At 54.4% G+C, this 27,633-nt stretch overlaps 9 protein-coding genes across 9 annotated transcripts; 5 read left to right on the top strand and 4 right to left on the bottom strand.

Moving 5' to 3' along the window:
• Positions 1-985: 985 nt before the first annotated feature.
• CTAM01_02803 (copper-transporting P-type ATPase) lies at positions 986-4,312 on the top strand (the record flags this gene model as incomplete). Its single annotated transcript, XM_060518841.1, has 3 exons — positions 986-1,250; positions 1,305-1,373; positions 1,422-4,312. 3 exons carry the CDS (start codon positions 986-988, stop codon positions 4,310-4,312), a joined length of 3,225 nt encoding a protein of 1,074 aa, XP_060386644.1.
• Positions 4,313-6,221: 1,909 nt separating this feature from the next.
• CTAM01_02802 (uncharacterized protein) lies at positions 6,222-6,857 on the bottom strand (the record flags this gene model as incomplete). The annotated part of the gene is made up of 1 exon (XM_060518840.1): positions 6,222-6,857. The coding sequence occupies one exon, from the start codon at positions 6,855-6,857 to the stop codon at positions 6,222-6,224; it is 636 nt and encodes a 211-aa protein (XP_060386643.1).
• A 1,453-nt stretch (positions 6,858-8,310) lies between these two features.
• On the top strand, positions 8,311-8,454 carry CTAM01_02801 (uncharacterized protein; the record flags this gene model as incomplete). Its single annotated transcript, XM_060518839.1, has 1 exon — positions 8,311-8,454. The coding sequence occupies one exon, from the start codon at positions 8,311-8,313 to the stop codon at positions 8,452-8,454; it is 144 nt and encodes a 47-aa protein (XP_060386642.1).
• Positions 8,455-9,490: 1,036 nt separating this feature from the next.
• Positions 9,491-12,612, top strand: CTAM01_02800 (OPT oligopeptide transporter; the record flags this gene model as incomplete). The annotated part of the gene is made up of 2 exons (XM_060518838.1): positions 9,491-11,661; positions 11,709-12,612. 2 exons carry the CDS (start codon positions 9,491-9,493, stop codon positions 12,610-12,612), a joined length of 3,075 nt encoding a protein of 1,024 aa, XP_060386641.1.
• A 1,151-nt stretch (positions 12,613-13,763) lies between these two features.
• On the top strand, positions 13,764-14,447 carry CTAM01_02799 (acetyltransferase; the record flags this gene model as incomplete). Its single annotated transcript, XM_060518837.1, has 1 exon — positions 13,764-14,447. One exon carries the CDS (start codon positions 13,764-13,766, stop codon positions 14,445-14,447), a length of 684 nt encoding a protein of 227 aa, XP_060386640.1.
• Positions 14,448-14,977: 530 nt separating this feature from the next.
• On the bottom strand, positions 14,978-16,588 carry CTAM01_02798 (uncharacterized protein; the record flags this gene model as incomplete). The annotated part of the gene is made up of 1 exon (XM_060518836.1): positions 14,978-16,588. One exon carries the CDS (start codon positions 16,586-16,588, stop codon positions 14,978-14,980), a length of 1,611 nt encoding a protein of 536 aa, XP_060386639.1.
• Positions 16,589-20,660: 4,072 nt separating this feature from the next.
• CTAM01_02797 (APSES transcription factor Xbp1) lies at positions 20,661-22,251 on the top strand (the record flags this gene model as incomplete). Its single annotated transcript, XM_060518835.1, has 4 exons — positions 20,661-21,027; positions 21,084-21,199; positions 21,246-21,330; positions 21,383-22,251. The coding sequence occupies 4 exons, from the start codon at positions 20,661-20,663 to the stop codon at positions 22,249-22,251; spliced, it is 1,437 nt and encodes a 478-aa protein (XP_060386638.1).
• A 356-nt stretch (positions 22,252-22,607) lies between these two features.
• CTAM01_02796 (uncharacterized protein) lies at positions 22,608-23,921 on the bottom strand (the record flags this gene model as incomplete). Its single annotated transcript, XM_060518834.1, has 1 exon — positions 22,608-23,921. The coding sequence occupies one exon, from the start codon at positions 23,919-23,921 to the stop codon at positions 22,608-22,610; it is 1,314 nt and encodes a 437-aa protein (XP_060386637.1).
• An 829-nt stretch (positions 23,922-24,750) lies between these two features.
• On the bottom strand, positions 24,751-26,535 carry CTAM01_02795 (major facilitator superfamily transporter; the record flags this gene model as incomplete). The annotated part of the gene is made up of 3 exons (XM_060518833.1): positions 24,751-25,889; positions 25,942-26,307; positions 26,466-26,535. 3 exons carry the CDS (start codon positions 26,533-26,535, stop codon positions 24,751-24,753), a joined length of 1,575 nt encoding a protein of 524 aa, XP_060386636.1.
• Positions 26,536-27,633: the final 1,098 nt, after the last annotated feature.

Here is a 27,633-nt window from a genome sequence, read left to right as displayed (position 1 = left end):
TATGGACTAGACGGGGTTGGAGGCGGACTTTGTTTGTTTTCTGGATATCTAATGATGCTAGTGGCGCCTACGGTACGGCAGCATAGGATCGGGCAGGGCTCGGGGAATTATTGGAATGATGAGACGTTTCTGATGGTGTCAAAACCGCCTCCCTCAAGGCTACGTGAGAGGCTACTCTAGAAGTCACTGCGGTGGTTCGATAAGTAGTATATCTGCTTATACGTACGATCGCACGCAATTGTTGTTGAGACGCAGTGGATTTCAAGTGCCCTTTTGAGGAGCCCCAGCCGAGGCGATCAAACGACCTATAGGCGACCAAAAGCTCTGGCTCCAAACAATTAGACTCAGAGTAATTAGTTCAATGTCGTTTTCTTGAGACTGTATTATTGGAGCTCCGTGCACGTTGCTTTCTCCCATGCCTCTTTTCTCTCGAATGCTCCGACGAAGCGTCATCTGAAGTCAGATCTTGAGCACCATCTCTTACGTCCGTCCATCTTAACTCGTCCGGTCTTCGGCCGAAGATAAAACCTTCAGCCAGATTCTTTTCAGTCGAAATGCAATGATTCATGCTACTGCGCTGCTTGAGGTGGGTATTACTGATGGCCATCTCAAAAGACGTGTTCCCGAGCTTGCCATGTTCATCACGTAATGATCACATATTCGGGACACTCAGAAACGGCAAAGCTCAGCAAAGGGTCACCAAGCAGGAAATGGACGAATGGTGTTTGCGATGGTAACTTCCGACGTGGGGTCGTTCGGTCCGGGAATGCCCACTGCCGAAGTCACCACGCCTTCCTCTTGCATGTAACCCCGGTAAAACCCCAGCTGCGTTGGAGCTCTCCCGTTTTGGACGTCTAATAGGACACTTTTTCGAGGCAGCATTTTACTCCTCTCCCAAACATCTTCAACATTCTTCTTACTCTCCTCACATGACCCTCCTCCTTGTCGACAGACCTATCGAATAAAGCAGCCTTATTTGAACACGATGGGTGCGGGATGCTGCTCCGACGAGCCTACCAAGGACCATGGATGCGCGGGTCCTGCAAACGGTAGTGACCATGGGCACGAACATGAAGATAATCCCAGGCTTGACGACTGCTGTGCTGGCGATGGAGCATGCGACGATGCTTTGGATGTGAACTGCCTGGATGAGAACTGCGATGCCGAAACTTTCTGCGATTCCGAAGACGGTTCGACCTGTCGCTCTGTCAAGCTCGAGTGCTGCACCTCCAAGGAAGAGCACTGTGATGGTACGAAAAATTCCCCGTGATGTCATGTGTACATTGTCTAACACCGTACGACAGAGAAGTGTATCGTTGCTGCTGCCGCCGTCGAGTGCGAGAAATCCTGCGAAGACGACACAGCCCACGATGGTATGCTATGAAATCCTGGTCATCGTCAAGTGTGCTTACAGCTCACAGAAGTAGGTGCCCACGAGCATTCCCATGACAAGGACGGCCGCCATCCGGCCTCTGCTTGCAGCACCCATCTCTCCAAGGCTTTCGAGCAGTACAGCGCCTATCTCGAATCGGCCCGTTGCATTTGCCGCAGCATTCTTGATCGCGGTCTTCCAACCGCCTGCTGCAGCGAGCAAAAGCCCGCCGTCACAGCCGCAGCCGCTCCTGTGAAGTCTTCCGCCGGGGAGAAGCGCCGCGAACCTGCCGAGGCGCACACGACCGCGCATGCTCATGGCCAACACAAGCATCATCATCATCACGGGATTAAGCGACGTGGCAATAAATCGCAAGCCGTTCACGACCATGACATGGCCATCAAGCCTATTCGCGATGATCAGTCCGACTGCTGCAGCGGCCACGACGTTGAAGCTCCTGGATCCGCTTACGAGAAAGGAAACCTTGCCATTGATGGCAACATGGACAAGGATATCGAGAAGGATGCTGGATCCGAGCACGTTGCCCTCGTTGTCGACGGCATGACCTGTTCTGGATGCGGGAACAAACTTGAACGAACCCTCAAAGGGATACCTGGAGTGTCTGGTGTGCGCGTCAACTTTGTCATGGGCAACGCCGAGTTCACTCTTGACGGTTCTGCAGGAAAGGCCGACGACATCATCCGCAACACCGAACGGGCGACAGGCTTCCATTGCACTCGAATGTCGAGCGATGATCAGACGCTGGACATTCTCGCCTCGGGCCCGTCTGCTAAGGCGCTGACTGACCTGGCGATCGTTGGCATAAGCGAAGTGTGCTTGATTGACAAAAGAACTGCAAGAGTCACCTATGACCCAGCTGTTATTGGAGCTCGAACGCTTTTCAACAAATTAGGACCGCACTCGACTGGACTAGCTCCCCCTCGCGATGACCCGTCCATCGCAAGTGGAAGAAAGAGGATGTATGATCAACTGATCAAGACGGCCGCCGCGGCGACTCTCACCATTCCCGTCGTTGTTCTCGCCTGGGGCGAGAAGCTTGAACCCAAGACACGCTCGATTATTTCGATTGTCTTGGCGACTTTCGTTCAGCTCATAGCCGTGCCAGACTTTTACAAACCAGCCATATCATCTCTCATGCACAGCGGCGCTATTGAGATGGACATGCTGGTTGTCATCAGCATCACGGCTGCATATGTCTACTCGGTTGTAGGATTTGGATTTCATATGGCTGACCGGCCACTCGATCCCCGCGAGTTCTTCGAAACGAGTACCCTCCTGATTACACTTGTGCTTCTCGGCCGCTTGACTGCTGCTTACGCACGCATTCGTGCCGTTGCTGCCGTGTCCCTGCGTTCGCTACAGACGTCAACTGCAGTTGTTATTGAAGATGGGAAGGATGTTCAAATCGACGCCCGCCTCCTCCAGTACGGCGACAAGTTCAAAGTTCTCCCGCACTCGGTTGTCCCTACAGACGGCCTTGTGGTCACTGGATCGAGTGAGGTCGACGAGTCTATGCTGACTGGTGAGAGCGTCCCGGTCTTCAAAACATCGCGTGACACTGTGATCGCAGGCACCATCAACGGATCCGGCACTCTGATCGCCCAACTTACTCGTCTCCCTGGAAAGAACACCGTTACCGACATTGCCGAACTAGTCGAGGAAGCAGCAAATTCCAAACCAAGGATTCAGGACGTTGCAGATCGTGTCGCAGGGTGGTTCGTGCCTGTCGTCACGGCCGTTGCCATTGTTGTCCTTGTTGTCTGGACCGTCATCGGTGTCAGAGTTCATGGCGAACCGACTGGGAAGTCGATCTCCACTGCCATCACCTACGCTATTGCTGCCCTCGCTGTCTCTTGTCCTTGCGCACTCGGCCTTGCGGTGCCTATGGTCTTGGTTGTGGCCGGTGGCATTGCCGCTAGAGGAGGTGTCATCATCAAATCAGCCGAGTGCACCGAGAGGGCTCGAAAGGTTAGCGATGTCGTATTCGACAAGACTGGGACCATAACTGAGGGCGATCTTGACGTTATCGAGGAACAGATTCTGCTTGCCGACCATGACGAGGCTCGTGCCATCACCAAAGCCCTTGTGGCAGGCAACAACCACCCCGTGTCTACAGCCCTGGCGAAATACCTTGCCTCACGGGCAACCCGCGAGGTCAAGGTTACCGATTCTCGAGTCATCCCTGGCGCAGGTGTTGAAGCAAGCTACAATGGCCACAAAGTCTGCGCCGGAAACCCCTCGTGGACTGACGCCAATGCTCTGCCTTCCGTCTTCCGTTTCCAAGAGTCGAACATGACGATCCTCGTCATCACCAGTGACTCTATCCCTATTGCCATATTTGGATTGCGCACACGTCTTCGTTCGGAAGCAAAAAAAGTTGTCGCTCAGCTCACACGTCAAAACATTGCCGTTCACTTGGTTTCTGGTGACCAAACTCAGGCCGTTGAGTCTGTCGCCGCCCAAGTTAGCATCCACAATGTGGCGTCTCGGCGCACCCCGTCGCAGAAGCGTGACTATGTTGCCTCGTTAATGTCAGAGGGCAAGATCGTCATGTTTGTCGGCGACGGAACCAACGATGCGGTGGCAGTCACCAAGGCTGATGTAGGCGTTCAACTTGGCAGCGCAGCTTCAGCCAGCGATGTCACACGCGGAGCTGCAGATGTAGTTCTCCTTGCAGGCCTCGAGGGTATCCCCTTCGTGCTTGAGGTCAGCCGCGCCAGCTTCCACCGCATGGTGTTCAACTTTGTATGGTCGGCCGTGTACAACGTGCTCGCCATCTTGCTTGCCGGAGGCGCGTTCGAGCCTGTCCACTTCAAGATCCCTCCCGCATATGCGGGCTTGGGTGAAATGGTCAGCGTGATCCCTGTCATCGTCGCTGCCCTGACAATGTTGGGGAAGAAGATCCGAACCGAGGTCTAAGGGGCAGGTGTTGAACACGTGTGATGAGGCCTGGCTGGCACGTTCAACACCTGCGGGCTGAGGCATAGGTCGATTTTTTCTTTCTCGTCATTACTGGTTGATGACGGCTGTTCTGGGAGATAGGGATTCAACACCACCGACAAACGCAAAGGGATTGAAGTCTGGTCTGGCATTTTGCTTACTTTGCTTCGTTTACGAGTGCGATGAAGTTACTAGAGCAACCACGACTTGGTAGCTTCACTGGGCTTCTCACTTCCGCTCGCTCTGAGGAGGTTCTTACTACAAGAAGACGTTTAACGTGCCGAGGTCTGCCACTCTGGTGCATGGCTAGAAGAGGTGACCAATCGATTACGGGAATATAAATACAAGAGACTGCGATTGCTTGTCCAACTCTCCTTTTGCTTGTGTGTCGATTTCTTGCCAAGTTACGCCCTCGATGCGAAAATAGCCTCAGTGTCATTCATGTGTCGAAAGATGTGTTTATGGGATACACGAGATGAGGCTTATCACAGATTCTCTGAAAACTAATCTCTTTCCATCTCTTCCAGTTCAGCTGAACCTGACATGGCGGCTTGTGTGGGAAAGGGGGAACGCAGAGCCCTGAAGAGCCTCAGCACATCAGAGTTGTCTTATTACTGTGACCGAGCAGCGTCTTGTGAAATTTTGGATGTGAGGTCTGCTGAGAGTTGTTTCATTCTCTTCAAGGGAAGATTACATCAAAGTTGATTCGCCAAACGTACCTTGCCAGTGCCATGTACAGACATGTTGGATTGCACAGCGAATCACGATTCACACATTCTCCAACCTCACTCATTGGCCATATCGGAATAGGCCTACCTACAGCCGATGACGTCTTGCAACAATAATCCTCGCACTTTGATATTTGCATTGCCCAATCCAGAGACGTGCATTACCAAACAAAATCTTGCCGCCCCGCCGAAAAGACGGGACTTGCTCCGGATCCACCGTGAAGTGCTGTCAACGGTGAACGGCCCCGCAGGAGCCCAGCCACCAAGACTCGGAGGGCAACGATGTGAACCAGCCACATGGAGCCCGGAGGACCAGCTTGTGATCTCGAACTCTCGAATCGAGCGCAGTCCGCGGGGAGACAGGGTGTACGGATGCAATAAAGTTATTGCGTCCTGCCATGAGAGTAAGCGTATCAAAGCATACAAGAACGTCAGCATCCTTGCACAGCTGCCATGGGAGTCGATGCTAGGGCGCAAATGTCGTGCAGGCGATGACAGCATATGTCAGGTGCTGAGCGGTGAGAGTAAAGTATGAGGCGTCGTGATGCGAGAAGTGAGGCTGGGTGGCGACAAAAGTGTGGCATCGTCGCTATAGACCGTACTAACTCAAACCAACAACATGCAAAAGCCTGGCACATCGAGTTGACCACGTGAGCGGTCAAGGTGCGGATGTGACATGGAGCCGGGAGGGTGGATTGCATTCATCGGGATCGTGATTCTGGCCTTGATGCACCACGGAGGCTGACTTGCGTGGTGGGGTAAGTTCCACGATGGAGGTGGTTTGAGACCACCGACCAGTCACCGCCGGGCCGGATCGGTGTGTAAGCCGGTAAGGGTAGGGTTGCTGTTGGTCCGGCCGACATCTGTGGGCGGCGAGGAAGAGAAAAAAAAAAGCAAAGAAACAAATGCGAGAGGAAGTGCGGGCAGGGTTCAAGGTTTGACTCGTCGGCATTGCGATGACAGATTTGGCTAACAGATTGGATACCCGCTCTAAGCGCATGCGCGACTTGCAAGTGATGGGCATTTTTATTTTGAGTGACACTCTCTGCCTTGGAAGTTAACAAACAACGGATTTGCACGGGGACAGGGCAGTGACCCTGGGTGCCAACAAGAGCCACGATGTGAAAGAGGCTGAGAATGGCAGGCTGTCTCATCCATGGTCAATGGAGAGAAATAACTCGGGGTTGCGAAATAGGGTTTATGCGTGCAGCAAGTGGCATCGTCATGCGCAGTGGGGACGGATCTCGCTCTTGTGCACATGTCGTGGTTTGGCGGCCGACGTGTGACCACCGGCCAAGCCCGCAGCGTTTTTGGCGTCCGGTTCCTTGGGTTATAGGCGGATCGTCAAGTGCGTTGGCGCTTGTTGGCTTCGGGCTCCCATGCAGTTGAGGAGGGATGGCCATTTGTACGTGGACTGGATGTAAGGATGACCGTCTAATGCAGGGTACTCGTTGGGCAACTGAACCGTCGTCAGTCGGTCCAGTGGTGGTAGGTCCTTTAGATAGACGAGAAGGTATAGAGAACCAAGGCGATGGATGTTGACCGAGAGTTTGCGAACACACCCGACTGTGAAAGTCTGAAGTTTCGAGGTCGGCGAGTGGAACTTTCTGGTTCCGTATATCGGCGCTTTCCTCGGGTCCGGGCAGGCAGGCAGGCACGGCCACCATACAGGAAGACGGCAGGTTCGGGATGGGAACATAACTGGCAACTGCAGCTCGGTCGATCTGATGTCGTGCCTGCCGGTGCCTTGGACTGAAGCAACATAAGCAGCAGATTGAGCAGCAAAAGGAAGGCATGGAGGGGTCTTGGCACGGCTCTTGCTGTTTGTGTTTGATCTGCCCACCCAATGGAAGGCGCGGACCGGCGCGAGAATGCGACTGCCAAACACTCACCTTCCTCACCTCACCTTGAGGTACCCTTACCTTAGGTAATACAGTACGTAGTGAGGGACTAAACGCTTATCTAATCTGATCTTGCCATTCTGAGCTCCGTAACCATCCGGACTCCTCTTTTGCCTTTGTCTTTTTTTAATCCTTCGGGAAGCGTTGCACATTTTTTGTCCAGGCTCAAACGGGAGGCGCCTCATCTTGCCCTTTTTCCAGCAGCCGGTCGCCTCAGACGGGAAGCTCAGCCTCCTCACGTTTGTCCAATGTTTGTCCGTCACTACTCCGTACATACGTAGTAGTATGTCAACTCCAACTTTTGCTTATGGTTTATTACCCGCTGCTGACGCCGCAGTCCCCTTGTTGCGCACGGCCTCTGGGGGTTCCATCATTTGACAGGGCTGCCCGGAACGACTACTTTGCATCGGCTTATTAGCCAAACGCCAATAGGCCCAAATACTCTGTACCATGCTCTCTTCTGGATAGGCCAAGCGGCATGCCATGGCAGATGCGAATCGGCTCGTTAGAGTGGTGTCATCCCGCCATGTCCGCCTGATGCCCCCATTCTACCCGCCAGAGACCCACGAGCTACTAATTAGTAATGGGAGAGGCGTATCCGTACCGATCCTGATAGACCAAGGGACCAAGGACATGGGCTTCGCTTCCCGCCCGAGCCGTCGATAGCTTCGACAATCCCAACTCTGATCGGGTCTTGGCTCGACCCTCATAGATACTGCCCATTCAGCTTACGTGCCGTGTCTGTGACGCCTGCACCTCGTCCTGCGGCCTCCGAACCTCTCCTCTGGGGCTGCCCAGTCTGCCTGCATGCCGTGTCGTTGGACCAGGCTGCTCGTTGGATCGTCGTCCTGCAGCCTGCAGTGCGAGGCAAGCTGCAAGTCGCGGCAGCCTGGGATCGTCGCAAATCGACAATTCCCCCTTGGAAAGCCCATCTTACCCATCGCTAAGGCGGCAGCAGCACACCCTTACCGTTACAGCTCTTCCAATGAGACCGGGGTCTAGAGGAACTTCTGCTGTGCCTTGCTCTAGTTGCACACAAGCCCGGCTCTCAAGGGACCATTCACCGTCTTTGCATTTGTAATGACCATCATTTCTCACAACCCGCTGTGCTGAACACACCGCAAGGTTGTTGATATTGTACATGACATTGACAGCCGGCGGGCGGCATACGCAGCATGAACCTGGAATGGGATGAGGTAGGCTGGCCGCAGACTTGGCCGTGGAGAAAGAGATTGCATGCCTCCTGCTCTACCAAGCTTCCTGCTATGCTTCCCTTCCCCTTCCAAAAGCACCTTGGATCGTAGTTATTCACGGTCAAAACACCACCGACTGCGGAGTCGAGTCAGGAATGTTGCTCCATTTCGTACGGCACGGTCCCAGAAGGGCACGAACAGAGAGAAGAGTGACGGGAATCCCTCCGCAAACACACAGACGCACAAGAATCAGATACAGGGCACAGGCGGCACCCTTGATCCCTCATCCCTCATCCTAGGCCTCTTGAGTCCTTGACAAGCATCGCATCCGAGCACTGACTGGCATCCTCACCTCCAGGCTCCAGGCCTCCCAAGCATGGACCCAACAGCCAGGATTAGGGCCATGGGTTGGAGGGACTTGGAGCTGCGCCCGGGTCACTGGCCTTTCTGGGCAAGGCTAAACCCCCACGGACAACTGTCATTCGTCCACCAATCCGTAACTCGTTTTTTCTCTCGCTTTCAACCTGTGCCAGCGAAATCCCATCTGCACCTCTTACGTTGCATCATCTTTTCAGCCCATTCACACAACGTCCGTCATCCCTAGACGTCCGCGAAACCGCCGCCGGTCAACAATTCGACACCGGTGTGGTTCCCTACCAGCGCAGTAGTTGCAACTTGCCGCTCCAGCTTCTTGGGGTTCCCACCGATCTGATTCCACTCTAAACCCGCTAGTGTTCCTTTTCTTGGCCACCAAGTGGCTTTCCCCCGTCTACCAACCGAGACAAGCGGCCCAATACTGCCAAACAAAACCCGGTGCCACGCCTCAGCTCACGAAAGGGAGAGGGAGCAGCATCAAGGCAGGGCAGGGTAGGCCAGTTCACAGGAACAGGACCTCTTATTGCGGTCAACGTCTAGGCTTCCATTCAATCGTCCGAGTTGTGTCAACTTTGGCCAGTCAAGGTTCCGTGCCGTTCCGTTAACGCAGCTGGGCCACATCACACATTGAATCAGCACACAAACAGACTATCCGTACGGAGTACACTTCTCAGTCTCTAGTTTCTCTCTTTCTCAGCCTCTCTCCCTCTATCGTCCACACCCCCGACGGTAGCCACCCCCACCAAGCTACCATTCCCACGCCCACGCCCACTCCCTCCAGACCAGTCCGCCGCGGTGCCCCCCTCCATCCCTCCATCCAGAGCCCACGGTCAAGGCCCATGGTCCACAGTCCACTCACACTACTCGCGCTTCCCTGTCGTCTCTGTTTCTGACCCGTCACTCGTTGCTTCTTCTTGCCTGTCCGGGCTACTGCCACTGGCACTCGACTGGTGAGGAGCCATGAGCCAAAGAAGGGCATCCGGCCACAAAAGCAAGCCAAAGGCACCTTTCCCTCCCGACCCCGACGCCGATACGGTTGCTTTGGCTCTAGAACCTCTGCCTCTTCTTGCACCTGCAGACGGTCCCACGAACGACAGCACTGCCGCTGAAGCTGATGTTGCGAATCCTTCGACTACCTCGTCATCCGTACAAACCGCCTCTGGCCCATATAACACGGCACGCCACCCTCGATCTCGCCCTTCCACTTTGCGAAGCCGACCCTCTACCCTTTCCCACGCTTCTAGCGCCGGCGAACATGGTGACGATACGATCGAACCGAACCCTCAGTCTCCCGTCCCGCATCTAGACGACGGCATAATGCCTTCGAAACCTTCTCTCTTGCGCTCTTCGCGCGACGACGCCCCTTCATACGGCGCCGTATCCCAAGATCCCAGCCGCAATGTATCACCTACTGGGAGTGATTCAAGGACGGGAAACGCACATCCAATGCGATATGTATCCGACACCACCAGGTCAGCTTCCTCGAGGTTCTCCACTGCCTCAAGAAGGGAGAGCTCTCGTCTATCCGAGGAGTTGGATGCTGCCGCCCTTACAACCGGGCTGGAGGGGCGCTTTGGTGTAACCCAAGCTCCGGTGACGACAAACATGCTCGAGGATGCAAAATCAGACGCGGCCGAGGATGAGGTGGACTACGATGACTACACAGGCAGCGAACCCGACGAGGATCCGGCTGATAATTCGCCTCACGAAGTCGTCCGCGCCTCGGTGCCACCAACGGATAATATCACCCTGTCCATCAACACTCCGAGAATGTGGACGCTGTCGTTTTTGTTTTCAGTGCTTGGTTCCTCTACCAACTTGTTCTTCTCGCTACGATACCCCAGTGTTGCTATTACGCCCGTCATTGCCTTGTTGCTTGTCCACCCACTTGGTCTCATGTGGGACTACCTCCTCAAATATCACAGCGATCCTGCGGAGGAATTTCTGGATGGTGTTCTCCAGACTGATGCCGTGAACCGGCCGCCAGCGAAACGATCCGTGACCCGATTTCGCAGATGGCTTGCGCAAGGTCGGTGGAACGAAAAGGAGCATACTTGCGTCTACGTGAGCAGCAACGTCTCGTTCGGCTTCGCTTTTGCTACCGACGTCATTGTCGAGCAGTCTAGGTTTTACCACCAGGAAGCCACAATCACCTATCAAATTCTCCTGATCCTGTCGACTCAAATCCTCGGCTACGCTTTTGCCGGCCTTACGCGTCGATTTCTGGTTCGACCCAGCGGTATGATTTGGCCCGGAACCTTGATGTCTGCGGCCATGTTCGGGACTCTCCACAAGGAAGAGAACAGGATCGCGGACGGCTGGAGGATCTCGAGGTGGAAGTTTTTCTACCTCGTTTGGTTCGGCGGTTTCGTCTTTTACTTCCTTCCCGGCCTCCTGATGCCTTGTCTCAGCTACTTCAACGTCATTACGTGGTTTGCGCCGAAAAACGTGGTGGTTGCCAACCTATTTGGCACTGTTTCTGGCCTGGGACTGTTCCCCCTGACCTTCGACTGGGCTCAGGTCACGTATATTGGATCTCCCCTTTTGGTCCCTTTCTGGGCTGCGATGAACGTCATTGGCGGTCTCGTCATCGTCATGTGGCTCATTGCGCCTATCGCCTACTACGCCAATGTGTTCTACTCATCGTATATGCCAATTTTGTCTTCTGCGGTATTCGACAACAAGGGCAAGGTCTACGATGTGAGCAAGATCCTGACATCCGAGTTCCTCTTCGACAGAGATGCATACAGCAAGTACAGTCGAGTGTTCCTGCCCATCACCTATGTGCTCAGCTATGGTGTTCAGTTCGCTGCCCTGGCGGCGCTGCTGACGCACACGGTTTGCTGGCATGGCAAGGATATGTGGAATACGTGGAAAACGGCCATGGCGGAAGCTCGCAATGAAGGCCAGGCGGTTTACCAGCCTGTCTCGGGCAGCTCTGAGCACATCAGACCCCAGCGATCATTCAGCAGTCACGGAGGTCTCTCAAGATCTTCATCCAACCTCGAGGGCATGATGTTCCGAGAAGATGTTCACTGCCGGCTGATGAAGCGGTACAAGGATGCTCCCCTTTCCTGGTATCTAGCAACGTTCGTCTCGATGCTGGCAGTGGGCATTTTTGTCGTCGAATAGTAAGACTCACCTCACAAATTGAATCGATTATAGGCTAACAGTATAGTTACCCCATCCACCTCCCGTGGTACGGCTTGCTCATGTCACTGGGGATCTGCGCCATATTCTTCATCCCTAATGGCATCATCATGGCAGTGACCAATCAGCACAGCAGCATCTACCTCATCTGCCAGCTCATCTGCGGCGCCGTGTTCCCTGGCCGCCCAATCGCAAACATGGTGTTTGTCACCTATGGCTACATCTCGTCAGCTCAAGGCATCAAGTTTGCCTCTGATCTCAAGCTCGGCCATTATATGAAGATTCCGCCCCGCATTATGTTTTCGGTGCAAATGGTGGCCACGATCGTGTCGTCCCTGACCCAGATTGGCGTTCTCAATTGGATGTTTGCCAATGTCAAGGGTATTTGTACGCCAGAGGCTGTTAATGGCTTCACATGCCCGATCGCGCGTGTGCACTTCAATGGCTCCATTCTCTGGGGTGTGGTTGGACCGGGCGAGTTCTTCGGACCGAACGCAACGTACCGCGGACTTGTGTGGTGCTTCCTGATTGGAGCCATCGCGCCGATTCCCCTGTGGCTCTACGCGCGCAAAAACAGGCACAGCATTCTCCGAAAGATCAATCTACCGGTCGTCTTCGGGTCCATGGCGTGGATCCCACCAGCGACGGGGCTCAACTTCTCGGTATGGGCGGTGGTATGCTATGTGTTCAACTACCTGGTCAAGAGGAGAAAGAGCGCGTGGTGGGCAAAGTACACCATGACTATGAGCGCGGCGTTGGACTCGAGTCTGGCGTTCGGCATCGTCGTGGTGTTCTTTGGCTTCGTCTACCCCGGGCACATGAAGGGCTTCAAATGGTGGGGTACAGAAGTGTACAAGCAGGGCTGCGACTGGCAAGCGTGCTCGTATAACACAGTGCCTGAGGGAGGGCATTTCGGCCCCGACAAGTGGTGATCCCTTTTGGCGACACGAAACGAAACGACTTTATGGAAATTCTTTGATACATTTTTCGGCATGGCAAGCAGGTATTGGGATGGCATAGTTTTTGGATTAAGATGCAAGAGATGGAGTTTTGCCATTGGCCGGGGTTGATTCAAGCCCTAGGGATAACCATTCACGCATTTAGAAGCACGTCATAGAGAGATGCTGCAATTTGATGTAAAGACCACTTTGGGTCTCGGTTTACGCCTGCCTCGATTCGTGCTGATGAATACAATCTGAAATGAACAGTGAGTCACAGGGTCCAAACAGAGAAACCAGTGACTCTTATTCCCGCGCGTAAGCTTCGTACACTACGAAGATCAAATCCGTCATCGTGGCTCCAGACCGTTTGATGCCCCCTCGCCAAAACCCAACTCGGTGCCGTCCGTGCCGGGACATCGCCGACCTTCTCGAAACGGACTGGGGGCGGCATCTGAATCCTTCCGTTGTGGGCGCAAGTAAGTCGGAGAACTGTATGCGAGATTGACATTGCCATGAAGGAAAATGAGTCAGCCTGCCCCTTGCTGGGATAGGTTAAGCTAGGCAATTTTGGGGTTGGAATAAAAAGTGAGGCCAAATTCGGGTGGATTGATCTTTGCGGCTGACGCTACTCTCGTATTGGCTGACGGGTGCTGTTGGAGCCGCTGCCGATTGCGACGTTCCATGGAAAGCGAGCGTGGGAGGGTTTTCGTCCTGTATTCTGACGGCCGTCAGCACATTTAGGATTCGGTTTAGAGGATTGCGATGGGCAGGGGGCTTGGAGTATCGGATTGTTGGTATTGAGAGGGGTCAGAGGTTCGCGGGGTGAGGGGCATTGAAGTTGAGGATTTAAGAGGGCTCTGTAGGACGGCGATTCGAGAGTTGAAAAGACGCTGATAACTTTTCATCCCATTCGTCTTGTTTGTCCTGCTTGAAGTCTCGTTCTTGACGAATTACAGTTGAGCTCATACATTTCAACCCCCAGAAACTCAATTCGCTCCAACTTGAACGTCAGTTCATCTCAACATCAAACCCAAAGCAAATATCGCAACCACCATCAACACCAGCTCAAACAAAGCAAGACAACCCATCTACCCACCAAAAAAACCTCTTACATAAATCTCCTCCAACAATCTTCGTCAACCATGGCGCCGACACAAGCATCCCACCTCCCCACGACCCTCCGCTCGCCGACCCACCCGCTCCTCCTCCGCACTCTGGAAGAATCCGATTTCGCCGCCGTCTCGGCCGTGCTCTCGGACCCGGAAAATACGAAGTACGACCCGCACGCCTCGGCTATCTCTCCCGAGGTGGCCAAGATTGTGATTTCGAGGATGAGGGAGAGCGCTTCCGTGCCGAGCGTCGTCGACGAAGCGAGTGGCAAGGTCGTGAGCGGGCCGGGGAGGGTGAATTTAGTTGTAGTTCATGTTGGTGATGTCAGCAGGGACAAGGAATCGTCAGGGGGGAGGGAGGAGCAGGAGAAGGAGGGAACGGTCATCGGGTTCGGCGGGTACGGCGGCATCAACGAGCACGAAGAGGACGGGCAGAGGGTCAGAGTCGGCGACGTGGGCGTCATGATTAATCCGGAGTATCGGGGCCGGGGGTTCGCGGCCGAGGCGGTGCGGTTGGCTGTCGAGTGGGGGTTTAGGAAGGTCGCCGAGGGCGGGCTGCAGCTTGAGAGGGTGAGCGCTACGATGAGCGAGAGGAATGTGCCGATGAGGGGGTTGGTTGAGAAGAGGTTTGGGTGGGCGGGGGTTGTGAAGCCTGGGAAGGAGGAGGGGGATGGGGAGGTGTTTTTTGAGGTTACGGGGGAGACGTGGAGGAAGTGAACGGGGTTTGATGAACTGGGAAGGGTATCTGAGGTTTGTTTGAGAGCGGTTGGAGATCTGGGTTTGGTTTCGTTCTGTCTTTGTTGTTTCCCGTCTTGGTTGAGGGGCGGCTCACGTTGAATGCCTTGCTCGGGTTTATTCAAGAATGAAAGGGTGATGTTGCCCCTAAGTAGGGAGCTGTCGAACCAGAAAGAAATAGCGGCAGAAATCATTCTTAATTATCATGGAATTTGATGCCCATCCGAGACCTAGAATCGTGTGTACTATTCTACTGGGCGGGCTCCAAGGTTAGACTAGAGTCATCTTACAGTATGATCGTACGAGGGCCGTACACGCCTACGGTGTCTTGACTTCGATGCCTCCCAAAACCCAGGCCTGTTAGCTCATGTTTGTAGATCTGTAGGCGGAGTCTGGAAGGACACGAAATTGCTCACGGAAAAGAGCATGATTACAAACACCCGAATCACATCGAGTACACATCACTGAAGTGAAGTTGAATGTCAGTTGTTTACTTGCGTCCTACGCAAAGCTCAAGACTCCCAAATAAGCACAATCACAGAATCAAGATGGTCGCCATCACCATCCTCACCCTCCTCCTCTCCATCCATGAAGCCCGAACCGCCTCGCCTCTTCACATACACCTGCCAGACCTCTCCCTTCTCCCCAACAACAGAATCCAGCAACAGCCATACGTTCCTCGTGCCCCTCCACGTCACGACTTCTTTATCCTCCGTAGAGTCGTGCAGCACGATACCCTCACCTAGCGGCATCTCGGCCTCCTGGCCGTATTGCATAGCCCCCTGGAGATCCGCATCGGCTTCCATGGGCACGACCTCGGACCCGGCGCAGTAGTGCGTGAGCGAGTACCCGTTCACCAGCACCCAGTCGTCGGCGAACCGGAAGCGCTGCAGGAAGCAGGCCTCGCCGCAGACGGACGTCACCGCGTGGCCCTGGCTGGGATCGAAGCGGTGGCGGGACCTGTAGTGGCGGAGGGTCAGCGGGGAGACGCCCAGGTCGTAGGTCGCTGCTTGGATGTTGTAGAGGGCGTCTGTGGGGGAGTAGAAGCTCGGGAGAACGTGGAAGGAGAGGTCGGTGTGGGTCGTCACGCAGTCGTGGAGGATGCTGTCCCATTTGGTGTGGTTTCCGGTGAACCCTTCTTCGGGCCGGCACGGCAGGTGAGAGACGAGTAGGGCACCGGGCGGGGTGAGGAAGATGGCACCGCCGCCGTGGGTGACTGCTGTGTCGTTCTCGACGGACCAGTCTGGCCGCTCGCTGGGAAGCCCGATGTAGTATGGGCTCGAGGCGTCAAACTTGGAAAGCCTTTGGGTGAGCTGTCCTGGAGTGGGGAGGAAGATGTCGTCGTCCAGGAGGCCAAAGTACTTCTTGCCGTGTTCCTGCTCGGTCAAGGCCTCGTTGACATCCATGAGAATGGTGACCAAGTCAAGATATCTCGAAGGTTTGTCCCGTTTCTTTTCTAGTGGCACCACTGTAGCGTCTATGCCGAACGCTTGCAGCTTCTCGTATATTTCCCACGCCTCTCCACTGGTGGCTCGGTAAAGCGTCACGACGACAGTCGCCCCGTTCGATTTGCCATGGCCGTTCGTGAGCCACCGCTGCCAGTCCATGATGAGGGAGTCATTGGCGTTTGTGAGGCGCTTGTAAGTCGTGGAGATGCCGAACAGCAAATCGGAAGCGTCGACGGCGCCTGGTAGTATGCTTGTGGTTACGGGAAGATCGTTTGCATCGCCCTTGGGGTACATATCGAAACTCTCGTCATCCCAACGAATGTTTTGAAACTCCTTGTCGACAAACGCGCGCTTGATGTTTGTCGTTGGGAACCTCTGAGGGGCTTCTGGTACGACCCTGATCCTCTGAGAGTACCAAGATATGTTTTGTGTAAGACTGTGCCGCTCCGCAAATTCTCTCAGGTAGTCGCTGCCATGTACAGAAGTTTCTTTTTGGCTGGTCTTGACCACCGGCACAAGAGGATCGACGTCGATGACTTCGTAAGCATCTTGTCGACTTTTTGCAACCTGAATCAATATGAAAAGAAGGACAAGCAAAAACGTCACCGCGTGTAATGCCCTGGCATGGTTGTGATAAGCGTACATGGGCTGCATTGTGGGTGGAAGGGCGCCCATTTTGTCGATAAATCAAGGCCGCTATCAAAAGCAACACTTGACGCGAACGAACAAACATATCCCCCCATTCGCAGGACATTGCCATCTTTTTGAGGGGATTCTGAGGAATGTTGGCCACGATAAAGGGATGGTGCGTGGAATTCAGTCCGCCTCCGAGGTAGTGAGAGGTAGTGAGACACACCATACACACATCCGGCGAAACGCGTAGACTATGGCGCCTCCATGCCAAGTGCAGAGACACAACGCTGCTGCACCCAGAATATCTTCACCCAAGTATGTCAGAGCTGTAGGACAGTCCTAAAATCATTCGAGTGTCTTGTTTTCAAACGTGTAAGACCAATATGTCGAGTTGCGTTGCTGCCAGTAGAATTTCCACTGCAATGCTTCGTACCACTTCTCCCTGACGATGAGTTTAGCTGGTGATGATGGAATGGCAAGGGCTTCTGTGCACGAATCCCGTTCGAAAGTTGTAGCAGAGCACTGAGGACAGTACTCCGTACCATCATGGCGCTCGATGCCCGACGCAGCAAGTTTGGTGATTTAGGTTTAGATGTGGTCGAGGAGGCTCTTTGTGGGGTTCTCGAGTAACGTCTGTCGACGGCCGGTCATGATGAAAATGGAAAGCCTCTTCGGGAAAAGAGTTAATTAAACTCGGGCCGACGAAACTGGATGAACGGGCCTGTTCATGAGATGGTTCGGGAGATGAGAGAGGGTGTGCAACCAAAAAGTTGGCGTCTTTGGGCCGTTGGGGAAGAAGACGGGCCCGGGTGCTTAGCTAAGGCGCTCTCCGTCTCCGAGACTTCTAGGGAAGGCGGGTCGCTTATGTCGACGCTTCCTTTTTGATGAGCCAAGAAAAGATCTCTACTCAAGGCATTTTGGCATCTATGGTGCCTACTCGGTGATACGGTAATTGTCTGGGTGCTATACTTGTGTCCTCGAGCCGTTGTTGTGTGACACAACCCCTCGTTCTACATCAACCTCAACAGTAGAGCGACCCTTGCCAGCCTCCTCTCAATTCACAGCACCTCAGAGATATCATCAGACATCGCACAAGGGTATCTTCCTTCTCCACACATTTATTCTCCTTCCGACGCCGTGCAACGCAGCAGTGGTGCAGCGCCGGCCACGACGAGTTTGCATCGAGGGCGAGCCGTAGAACCACGAGGTATCAGGTCGCACTGTGAGAGGTGACCGCCGTCACCTCCTCAGGCCAGTATCACAGAGACATTTATGTCCTTTGCTACTTGCGACTTAAGCTTAGCGGACTCCTTCATCATCCTGATTGGTTTCAAATGGATTTCGAGGCCTCATGTTAGCTTCTCTTACTTGGAAACGTAGAGTACAGCCTTGACCAGAATCGGGTTCTGGTGACCAGGAACAACGGTTATCAACATATTCAAGCCCGGAGAACTCGAACACCAAATCTTCACTGCAGATTCGAAACGGAAGGAGATCTCGACGAGACCAGCACTCCCTAACATTGCTTGCTGACTCCGTGGCCTGATGGACTACGGATGGCCTTACTCTTGGCCGCCGCATAGGTGGAGCTGCTCATCCGTCGGTCGAGCTACACAATCACGCTTTTCATCCACGCTGTGTACGACTTACTCCCGAATTCTGCATGGAAAAAGAGCAAAGTATCCCGAAGACGATGCGCACGGCCGTCACCGCTGCTATTCTTAAGTCGCACTACGCATGGCGACGTCGCCACCCCTCTCCTGTCACTCACTGTGGTGTCACCGAGACAGGGAATGGCCATCTGAAACCACGATGGAATCTTCACCAGCACTTCTCTCAGGAGCCTCAACAGCGCCGGATTTAGCACTCTATCGGCCCCCTGAACATTTGGACCCAAAACCCACGGTCCAAGGCGGCTCGTTGTCGTCAGGATCTAGCGGGGTTGCCGTCTCTCTTTGCGGCATCGCCTTACGCTGCGAAACATTTGAACAAACGCCTAGATATCAGTTCGTCAATCTACAACAAGGGTCCGAAAACCGGCTGTCGTCCAAGTCCACTTCTATCCTTGCAAAGTAGATGAGCTGTCTTTCAGGGTCCATGACCCCGGCCAGCTCATCATTTGGTCCGTTTGCAAGATTGCTCAGCCTGGGGGCCGCGACCACGCCTGACTGAATGCTTGTCGAAAGTAGCGGTGCGCGGTAGGCCGCAGAAAGCCAATGCCTACTTACCATATCAACGAAGCACTAAGCAGGGGGTCCATTGACTCGACTATGGCCAATGCCGTTCTCCGTATTCTCGACATGCTGTGAATTCGTGAGTACTGCCACTCGTAGCATCACTTCAGCAACCCAGCGAAAGGTGTCAAGACAGTCGGATCTGTCCAGGGCTGATCCCATAAGGCCGATCGTGCTTGACCGACGACCTATTCGAACAAAGGTCTCCACCGTCTGGTCGATACCACTGTCGTAAGGAAGATTTCGGCCGATGGACCCGCTACGCCATCTTAGGGGCAGTAACCCAAGATAGACCATACTCTTGTGCTTCCCATCGGACATTTTCTTCGTGCTTGTACGCAGACAAGCCCGTGGGGGAACAAGGAGCTTTCTGGTGACAGCTGCAGCCACCCCCTTCAAGAGGAGCCACACAAAAGCATGATACGGATCATGCTTCTCTCGAAGAAACCAGGGTTATCTTAGCAAATCACTGGTCTGCCTACGGATATGCACATAGCCAGGCCACAAAGAAGATGATCCGGCTTTGGCGGTCTGACGAGAGGCCAACATCCACGCTCGCTCATAGGGTTACGTGCCATCCGAAGAGGAATAGTCCAGTATTCACGATCGTGCGCTAACGCGAAGACTTTCAGTCATGGCAAACCGCAACTGGGCATCTTTAGCATGTACTCTGGTTACTCTCTGTTCTTCAGGGCCGCGGCCACGCGTGCCGAGTCAGGTTTACGTTGCCCTGAGATCTTCAACACAACAGGATGACCAGCCTTGTTCCACCATCTCGAACAAGCTGTTAGAGTCAACGGCCAGATGGCACTCTATGCACCTATCCGCGAACCCGCTCTGCAAATCCCACCCCAGTGCGCCTCCAAAAAAAACGGGACCCATACCTGTTTGGTCTTTGCGGGAGCATCTGCTGTATTTGCGCTTGCAAACTTCCCCAATGACTCTAGAGTTTTGGCGGATGAGCTCCACATTCTTCTGTGAAGCCTCTCAACGGACCAAATGTTTGAGCTGGTGATAACTGATGAAACTTGCCTAGCTTCGATCTCTGGCCTCTTCCAAGTAGGCCCTCCCAGTATGGCTCAGTAGCTCAGATACCTCTCATGTTAGTACACGACAGGCTCACAGCTTGGCTGCTTTTGTGAGCTTTCTCCAAGTTGGGCGGACTTGCGGATCCTCCTGCATGGAAGCTTCCCCGGAGCCGTTTGGCCTACCCGGTTCTTCAACACCGAGACGACACATGCGGTAACTTGCGACCACCACACACGCATCAGCAGTAACCTCACTTCATTAGACTTGGCCTCGTGAGTTCTCTTCCAAAGGGAAACATATTAGACCGCCTTCAGTCTGTACTCTCCGTGTCTCCCACTGCCACCATCTTACCAGTCATCTATCACTTTGTAGCCTCACCTCGATAAGGCAAAAGAAAGAGCGGTGGCCGGTCACAAACGGAGACCTCAATGCTGAGAGGTCGATTCCAAGACACCGCAACAAAGAAATCTGCACCGAGAGCGTCGAAACTCAAGAAGAAGCCCCGAGCCCCGTACTGGAGTGCAGGATCCGTTGCAGAATTGACCGTATCTCCAAGAAAAGCGACAATCTCGAACCCCCTTGTCCTGGAAAACTTTGCCAGCGTGCTGCACGCCCGTGGATGTTGAGTCGCCAACCCCCAGAACGAAGACATCAAGTGTTTGCCGACTGCCAAAGGCCTAGCAGTTACCTCTACACCTAGTCTCGCTCTTGCTGCAGGACTTGTCTTAAGTCTTCCATCGTCCCCCCTCTTTCTAGGAACAGGTTCGCCTACGCCGGCTCACCAAGGTCCTGTCCGCATCGCAGCATAGCACCACCTTCGAGACATCTTCCACCGACAAACAGCCGGCAAGATGCTTTCCGTATCTTCTCTTCTTAACCCGTCGCCTTCAGGGCCGCTTCCTGCCCCTCGGTTCCTCCCAAGTCCTGCAATGTCCTCGCCGGGAACCTGCTACTCAGACAGAGCTCCGTCACCATATCTTGACCGACCCGTCGTTCCAAAGCTCAAGATGTCAAAGGATCCATCTCCAGTATCCAAGTACAAGCCTCGTGGAGTCATCAAATACTACCCCTTTGAGAATTTGGACGACATATCCCGCCGCGAGGTCCATCGCTTTCGTGTCTCGCCATTTGAACGTATCCAGGAGTCATGTGCCCATATTCCATACAACAGCGGGAAGAAGGACTTCTTCGAGAAGACGGGGCGTGAAAGCTTTGAAGGTCCGTGATTCCAATGCCGAGATTCTCCGGCTGCCTTTGCTGATCGAGCTGTCTAGTTTTCAAGTATGAGTTCAAAGTGCCAGGAGAAGACAACGACTTCACTATCATGTGGGACTACAACGTCGGTCTCGTCCGCATGACTCCCTTTTTCAAGTGTTGCAAGTATTCCAAGGTAGGGCTTCGTAACTCTCTGATAGGAACTCTACTGACATATACAGACTGTTCCGGCAAAGATGTTGAGCCTGAACCCTGGACTCAAGGATATCACGCACAGCATCACGGGAGGCGCAATAGCAGCTCAAGGTTAGCTGAAATGTCTCTTCCAACTATGAATTCTGGAAACTAACTGTTTCAGGGTACTGGATGCCGTACGAATGTGCCAAGGCAGTATGTGCCACGTTCTGCTACAATATCGCCGGAGCCCTTATCCCCATCTTTGGCCCTTCATTTCCGTCCATGTGCGTCCCGCCAGGCTCGCCAGAGTACCAACGCATGGTGATAGACCACCGTATCGTCGAAGACGCCATCAAGGATGCCGACAGGTCACGAAAAGTACAGCACCGCGCTCTCCCGCCTATGACCCTCGGTCACATGCCCAACATTGAACGGCGCCCCATGCGACCCCTTCGCGACGACAGAAGACTCCGACTTAACACGACTCGTCTGATGAGCCCGTACAGCGATAACGACGGGGAGGGCGGCACTCACTCGTGCCCAGACTCGGCGTCCAGCAACGCCTCAGACGGCGTCGGCTACAGCTACGGATATCACCAGACCCCGGCACGGCACTCGCAGCCACCCACTTCCGGATGGGTGGCTGCGAATCGTCCAGAGCCGTACCGCTTGGCCGACGAGATCTACCGCACAGCCCATACACCTCATCCGTACCTCAGCGCCGTCCCCCGCTTCACGCCCCTGAACAATAAGCACACGCCGGCCCCTCGTCCGCCGTGGTCACAAAAGCGTCCCGTCAATCACGACGACGGCGATGGCGGCTGTGACAGCAGCGTTGGCGAAAGTATCCACGTTAGCAGCCCTACGCTGAGCTTTCAGTCCGACACGCGGCGGAAGGAAGAAGAGTCGGACGCCGAGATTGCCGAGCAGAATGCTGCTCTGGGCCTCATGACGCTCAAGACTGCGTCTCGTAAGGAGTCTGGCTACCAGAGCGACTTGGACAGCTCTGACTTGCACCGCAGCAAGCGGCGGCGGGCCACGTCCGCTTGAACTAACTGGGGAGGACGGGACAAAGAACGGGAAGGGAAGTGATGGATGACTCGAACGACTTGAACGTATTCTAGATTTCCATGTTTTTGCTCGCGCACTCACTTTGTATTTCTGTTTCTTGGGTGCCCAAATAATGTTTCCGGATGGAACAGATCAACTTGGCAAGTCTATTGTCTCTGCTCTCCAGCTTCATTTCTGAAAAGTCGGGGGTTAAGTACGGTGTTTGGTGGAATGCAAAAGCATTTAATAAAGTAGTCAGCATGTCTGATCATCAAGACTTCCTTCTTCGCAACCGCAGCAAATGCCTTTCTTCTAAACATTCAATCATCATGCAGTCAAGTTAACCCGAAGCCAGACTACCTCTTCTCCGCAGCCTTCTTCACCTTGAACTCCTCAACCCACCCCTTGGCCCTCGCCACAGGAACAACATACACCCTCACAATCCCATCCACAACCTCCACACTCCCACCGCTCAAAATCTTCAACAGCGAAGCCTTCTTACCAACCTTGACCAGCCCGCCCGCCGCCGTCTCCATGTAACACTCCACCCCGGCCGGGCTAGCATACTCCCCCTTCTGATCCCACGGCAGAGGGAGGATATACCCCAAATGATCCCCCACGCACTCCGTCTCATTCCACGCCTTTATGAAATCGCTCTCCATCTGCAGGGGGTACAGCAGCACCGCGGGGAAACTCAGACTACTCGCCGGATCCTCCTCGTCAGGCACGAGCCTCATCCGCGCGTCCTCCATCTCGGGCGGCTGCTCCGTCGTCCGCGTCTTGATCCCCCGCGCGGCGAGCGCGGCCCTCAACAACATCTCCCGTCTCCTCTCCCCCGCCTTCCTCTCCTGCTCTCTCTTCGTCTTGGCGTCGGCGCGCTCCGCGGCCTTGATGATGTCCCGCGCCACGGCCTGCAGCGGTTTATTCCCCTCGTCCAGCGCCAGGCCCCTCGCGCACGCGTCGTCGGCCTCCGCGACGCGCTCGACCTTGAGCAGGGCGCGCGCGGAGCGGTAGTAGGCTTTCAGGTTCTTCGGGTTCAGCCGCAGCGCGAGACCGCAGTCCGTCCAGCACGACCTGAAGTTGCCGAGCTCGAGGTGGCACGCCGCGCGGTTGACGTACAGCGACTCCAGGACGGATCTCTGCTTGGCGATCTCCTCCTCGTCGTCCTCAACCTCGACATCTCTTTCTTCTTCTTCTTCTCCCTCCTCTGCTGCGCTCTCGCCCTCAACCTTGGCCTTCTCCGTATGAAAAGTCTTCTCCCCCTTCGCCCTCCTCTTCTCCTCCACCGCCAGAATCTCAATCCCTTTACCATAAAACTCCTTGGCGTCAGCATACATCTTGGCCTTGAAACACTCGTTCCCGCGCTCCTTGAACTCTTCTCCGTTCTCCCTCGCCGTCCCCTCGTACGCGAGCGCCTGCAGCGCCGCGACGTCGTCGTTCTCCTCGAGCGAGGTCATGAAGAGCGGGGACTTGTTCAGGTCGGCCAGGACCTCGTCGGCTGTTTTGCCGCTTAGCAGGGCGTGGCCGGGCGGTAGAGCGGCGCCCTTGGCGGCACCGGGGATGGAGGCGGCAGCTGCTTGTGCTGCTGCCGCTTGCTCTGCGTCGCGGCGCTGGACTTCGGCGATCATGGCGTCGGCCATTTGGTCTGTGATTTCTTCCATCTGGACCATTGTTGCGGGTGAGGATGCGTCCCCGCTTTTTTTTTCCGCGGTGTGATTGTTGCTGGGTGTTTTCTGTTTCTGAGTTTGCCTGGCACTGGTCAAGTCGCAAACTGTCTGAGAGGCTGTGTAAAAAACGGTTCGTCTCAGCTGAATGAGTTGCAGGTTGTGGTGTGAATCTGATGAGTCTCATATGAGATTTGTCGCTTGTTGTTTGTGAGCCTGTGATTGAGCGAAAAATTCGGAGGTGAGTTGAAGTTTGTGTGTGTGGTCGGCTTTGCGGTGGCGATTTTCATTGGGCAGATCTTTCAAATTCTGGAGTTCATGGAGGAGCTGCGAACCTCGTAGAATTCTGACTCTTCAACCTCACTTGAGCGCAGAAGAAGTTACTCTGAACAATTCATCGCAGCTGATGATTGATTCGGGTGATTAAATAACATATTCCGTTGATTTGGAGTTATGAAAATCACCTAGCCAATTCACACTCAAGTGGAAATGCCAAGTTCATCAGAATGACTTCAATTCTATTAGAGCGATTAACTAGTTATGGTAAATGACCAAGTAATAGCCGCTCCCAACGCCGAATAAATGCAACAAAACTCCATGCCCGCCAATGACCAAAAAAGCGTCTCTAGTCTATCCGACACTCATGGATGAGACCAACTCCAAAATTCGAGCCCCTATCCGTGACGCCGTACTGTTTCGACCGAAGAAAAGCAAACAAACTCCCCTTCTATAGCCCTTTCTCATGCTTTGGTTGGGTCGTGAAATCTTTTTTGAACTCCGTTTCGTGAAATCTCCCCGCTCAGACCATATTCGTCGCATTCATCTGACAACACATTCATTCCTCGTCCGAGAACACCTCCCTGATGCTGACTCGGGATTCCTTCTTCTGCAAGCAAGGCTGGGCGTCCTCCTCGCTCACATCCAACTTGCGCTCACGCTTCACGGAGAAGCACTGGATAGCACCAATTACAGCAACGACGGCACTGCCATACCATGCCAAAGCCGTGCAATCAACCTTGCTTCCGAAAGTGTACAGCCATCCGGCAACAGGCGGAGCGATCATGCGGAAGCCAGCGGCGGCGCTAGCGGCGAGACCGTTGACCTTGCCCAGGGCCTTGGGAGTGGGAGTGACCTCCTTGATCAAGATGAGGAGCAGAGGGTACAAGATGATGGAAAGGACGTTGCGGACAGCCAAGCAGAAGTAGATGCCGGCGTATACAAGCGACTCGGGAAGGAACAGCAGGCTCGGGACCATGACGTAGGCGATCGGGTGCAGGACGGTGACGATGATGAAAAGTCGGTAGACACCAAACTTCTCAGCGGCGAATGGGAAGATGACGGCCTGCACGAAGAGTGCAATGACACCGTTCACCGCCATGATCATGCCTACGGCGCGGAGCGAGAGACCCAAGCCGCCAGGGGTGTAGAAGGGGCTCGAAGCGTCGGTAAGAACGGTGATCGGGGAAGTGGCGCGGTCGTCTTCGAAGAAGATGGGCAAGAGATGGTCGTAGGTCATTGAGTGGTAGGTGAAGATGCACAGCGCCAGAATCAGCGACATGATGGGCTTGGTGTAGATGTTGTAGGACTGGTCGGCCTTCTTCGCGGGGGTCTGCGTGCTGCGACCGCGGACAGTTCCATAGTTGTCATCTCTCAGGTCAACGGCAGGTCTCTTCATGGCATCCGAGGTCTCCAGTAGGGGAGTCTCCTCGGAAGCGTATGTGTCGTCGGGCATGAAGACGCGAGGCTGCATGTCGGGGTGAGTCTCCTCGAGGAGGAAGTAACCCAGGATGATGCTGACGAGCAGGAGACCGGCGCAGACAAGGTTGGGCAGAAGGTACGGGTAGCGGTAGAACATGCCGTCGACGGGGAAGATGCTGGGAAAGGCGTCGTGGGGGTCGGCAAAGGTACCGCCAATAAAGGGACCGATGATTGTGCCAATAGACCACACGAAGGGCATAACCGAGAAAGCGCGGGCTACAAGATTAGCACAATGCGAGGCTTGGTGGTCAGGGGAGAGGACTCTTACGCTCATGCTCAGGCTTGGTGACCAATTCACCAACCATGGTCTGGATGACGCCGATGTTGCCGTTAAGAAGACCGCCGATAGCTCTGCCAGCCAGAGCAATCCAGATGTTGGAGGCGAAGCCGACCATGACCATGCTGAACATTGTGCCGACGCATCCCAGGAGAAGTACGGGTTTTCTTCCGATACGGTCAGAGAGACCGCCCCAGTACATGCCCATCAGGGCCTCCGCGAGGGAGAAGGAGGAGATGAGGAGGCCGGCGTAGAAGGATGCATCTTCAGCGTTGCCGATTTCGAATCTCTTGACGAGGGCCCAGGCGTAGGGGAAGATGGAGGTGAGTGCGATGGGTTCGGCGAGACGAACAATCGCTGAAAGTGCGGCGTTAGTATGCGTGGCTGGAGAGAAGAGGTGGTGTTGGGTGTGTATGTGGGTGTGTATGTGTAACGTTGGAACGCGGCAAGACAGGGAATGCCAGGTGAAGGAATGTGGTTGTGGCAGTAGGGAATGCAGTGGTGGATGGACGTACCAAGGAGGAAGAGCTGAATGGTGGGAAAGTCGTCTGGGTTGCGAGGGCTTTTCTGCATGGTTAGGGCCATTGTCTCTCGACTTGGTTCAAGTCTTACGATGCGACAGAACACTCGACGAAGAATCTACTGGAACGTAGGAAACTTGAAGAATGAAATGTCGGGATGCGTGTACGCTTATACACGTTTCCTCCTGTCCTGGCCGGCGGCGGTGACGTCTTGTAGGATGCGACTACACAAGAAGATGTTTCGTCCGTCTTCAGAAGAGATGTTATCGAGGGAGAGAGAAAAGGAATGTTGGCCAAGAGCGGAAGCAGGAGAGGAGGGGAGGTAAATATTGGTTCTTGGACGTGGATCCGTGTACGATAACGGCCTTCTCCCGAGTCTCGCAGGGTGGGAGGGTGGAAACAAGCGCTTGCAGCAACCCGGAGTGCCTGATGGAGCTAGAAGAAAAGAAGACTGGCGGATGCAAGCGGGAGAGGAAGCCGGCGGATGCAGTAGAGTTGCACGGTGGGATGCGAGAGAGTTGCGGGAGGTCACTGGTGGGAGGAATGCATATGACGGGCGGCGTGAGCGAGATGTTTTTTTTTTTCGTCCCGTCTCGCTTTCTTTCCTCGTCTGATACGACTTACACCGTCCCGTCCTTCAGCACACAGTGACACAGTGTGGCGGGGCTCTCTGCTCAAGTGGGATGGATGGAGTGCATCCTGAGTGATTCGGATTGCAAGGATCGCAAGACTTCAAGAGACAGCCAGGTGGAGAGAACAGGGGAATTGCGGTTTCCAGACCGACGGCATCCGAGGAAAGCAGCAAGTCTGGCCGCGCGACGACAGGGAAGGAGCCATGGAGGGGGGAGCTTCGACTGATGGACTGCGCCTGCACGGACTGAACGATGCACCTCACGCAGCTCATGCGCCAGGGTACCGCACCTCAGACTCTCAGTCAACTGCGTAGTACGGATAGGGTATGCAGATATGCGGAAGAAGAGCAGATTTCGGCCTGGGATAGTTGCATAAGTGGCGCTGCCGCTGCCGCTACCGCTAAGGACTACGGATACTCCATGCAGGTGACGGGGGAGGGATCTTGCGCTAGTTTAGCGTCCTTTTTTTGTTTTTTTTCTCTCTCTTTCTATGCTCCCGTCACTTTCTCGTTGCAAGTTCCCAAGTTATC

This window comes from Colletotrichum tamarilloi (assembly GCF_030869305.1).
Source record: "Colletotrichum tamarilloi strain Tom-12 chromosome Unknown Scaffold_6.1, whole genome shotgun sequence".
Classification (NCBI taxonomy): domain Eukaryota; kingdom Fungi; phylum Ascomycota; class Sordariomycetes; order Glomerellales; family Glomerellaceae; genus Colletotrichum; species Colletotrichum tamarilloi.
This window is presented reverse-complemented; position numbering and strand designations above follow the sequence as displayed.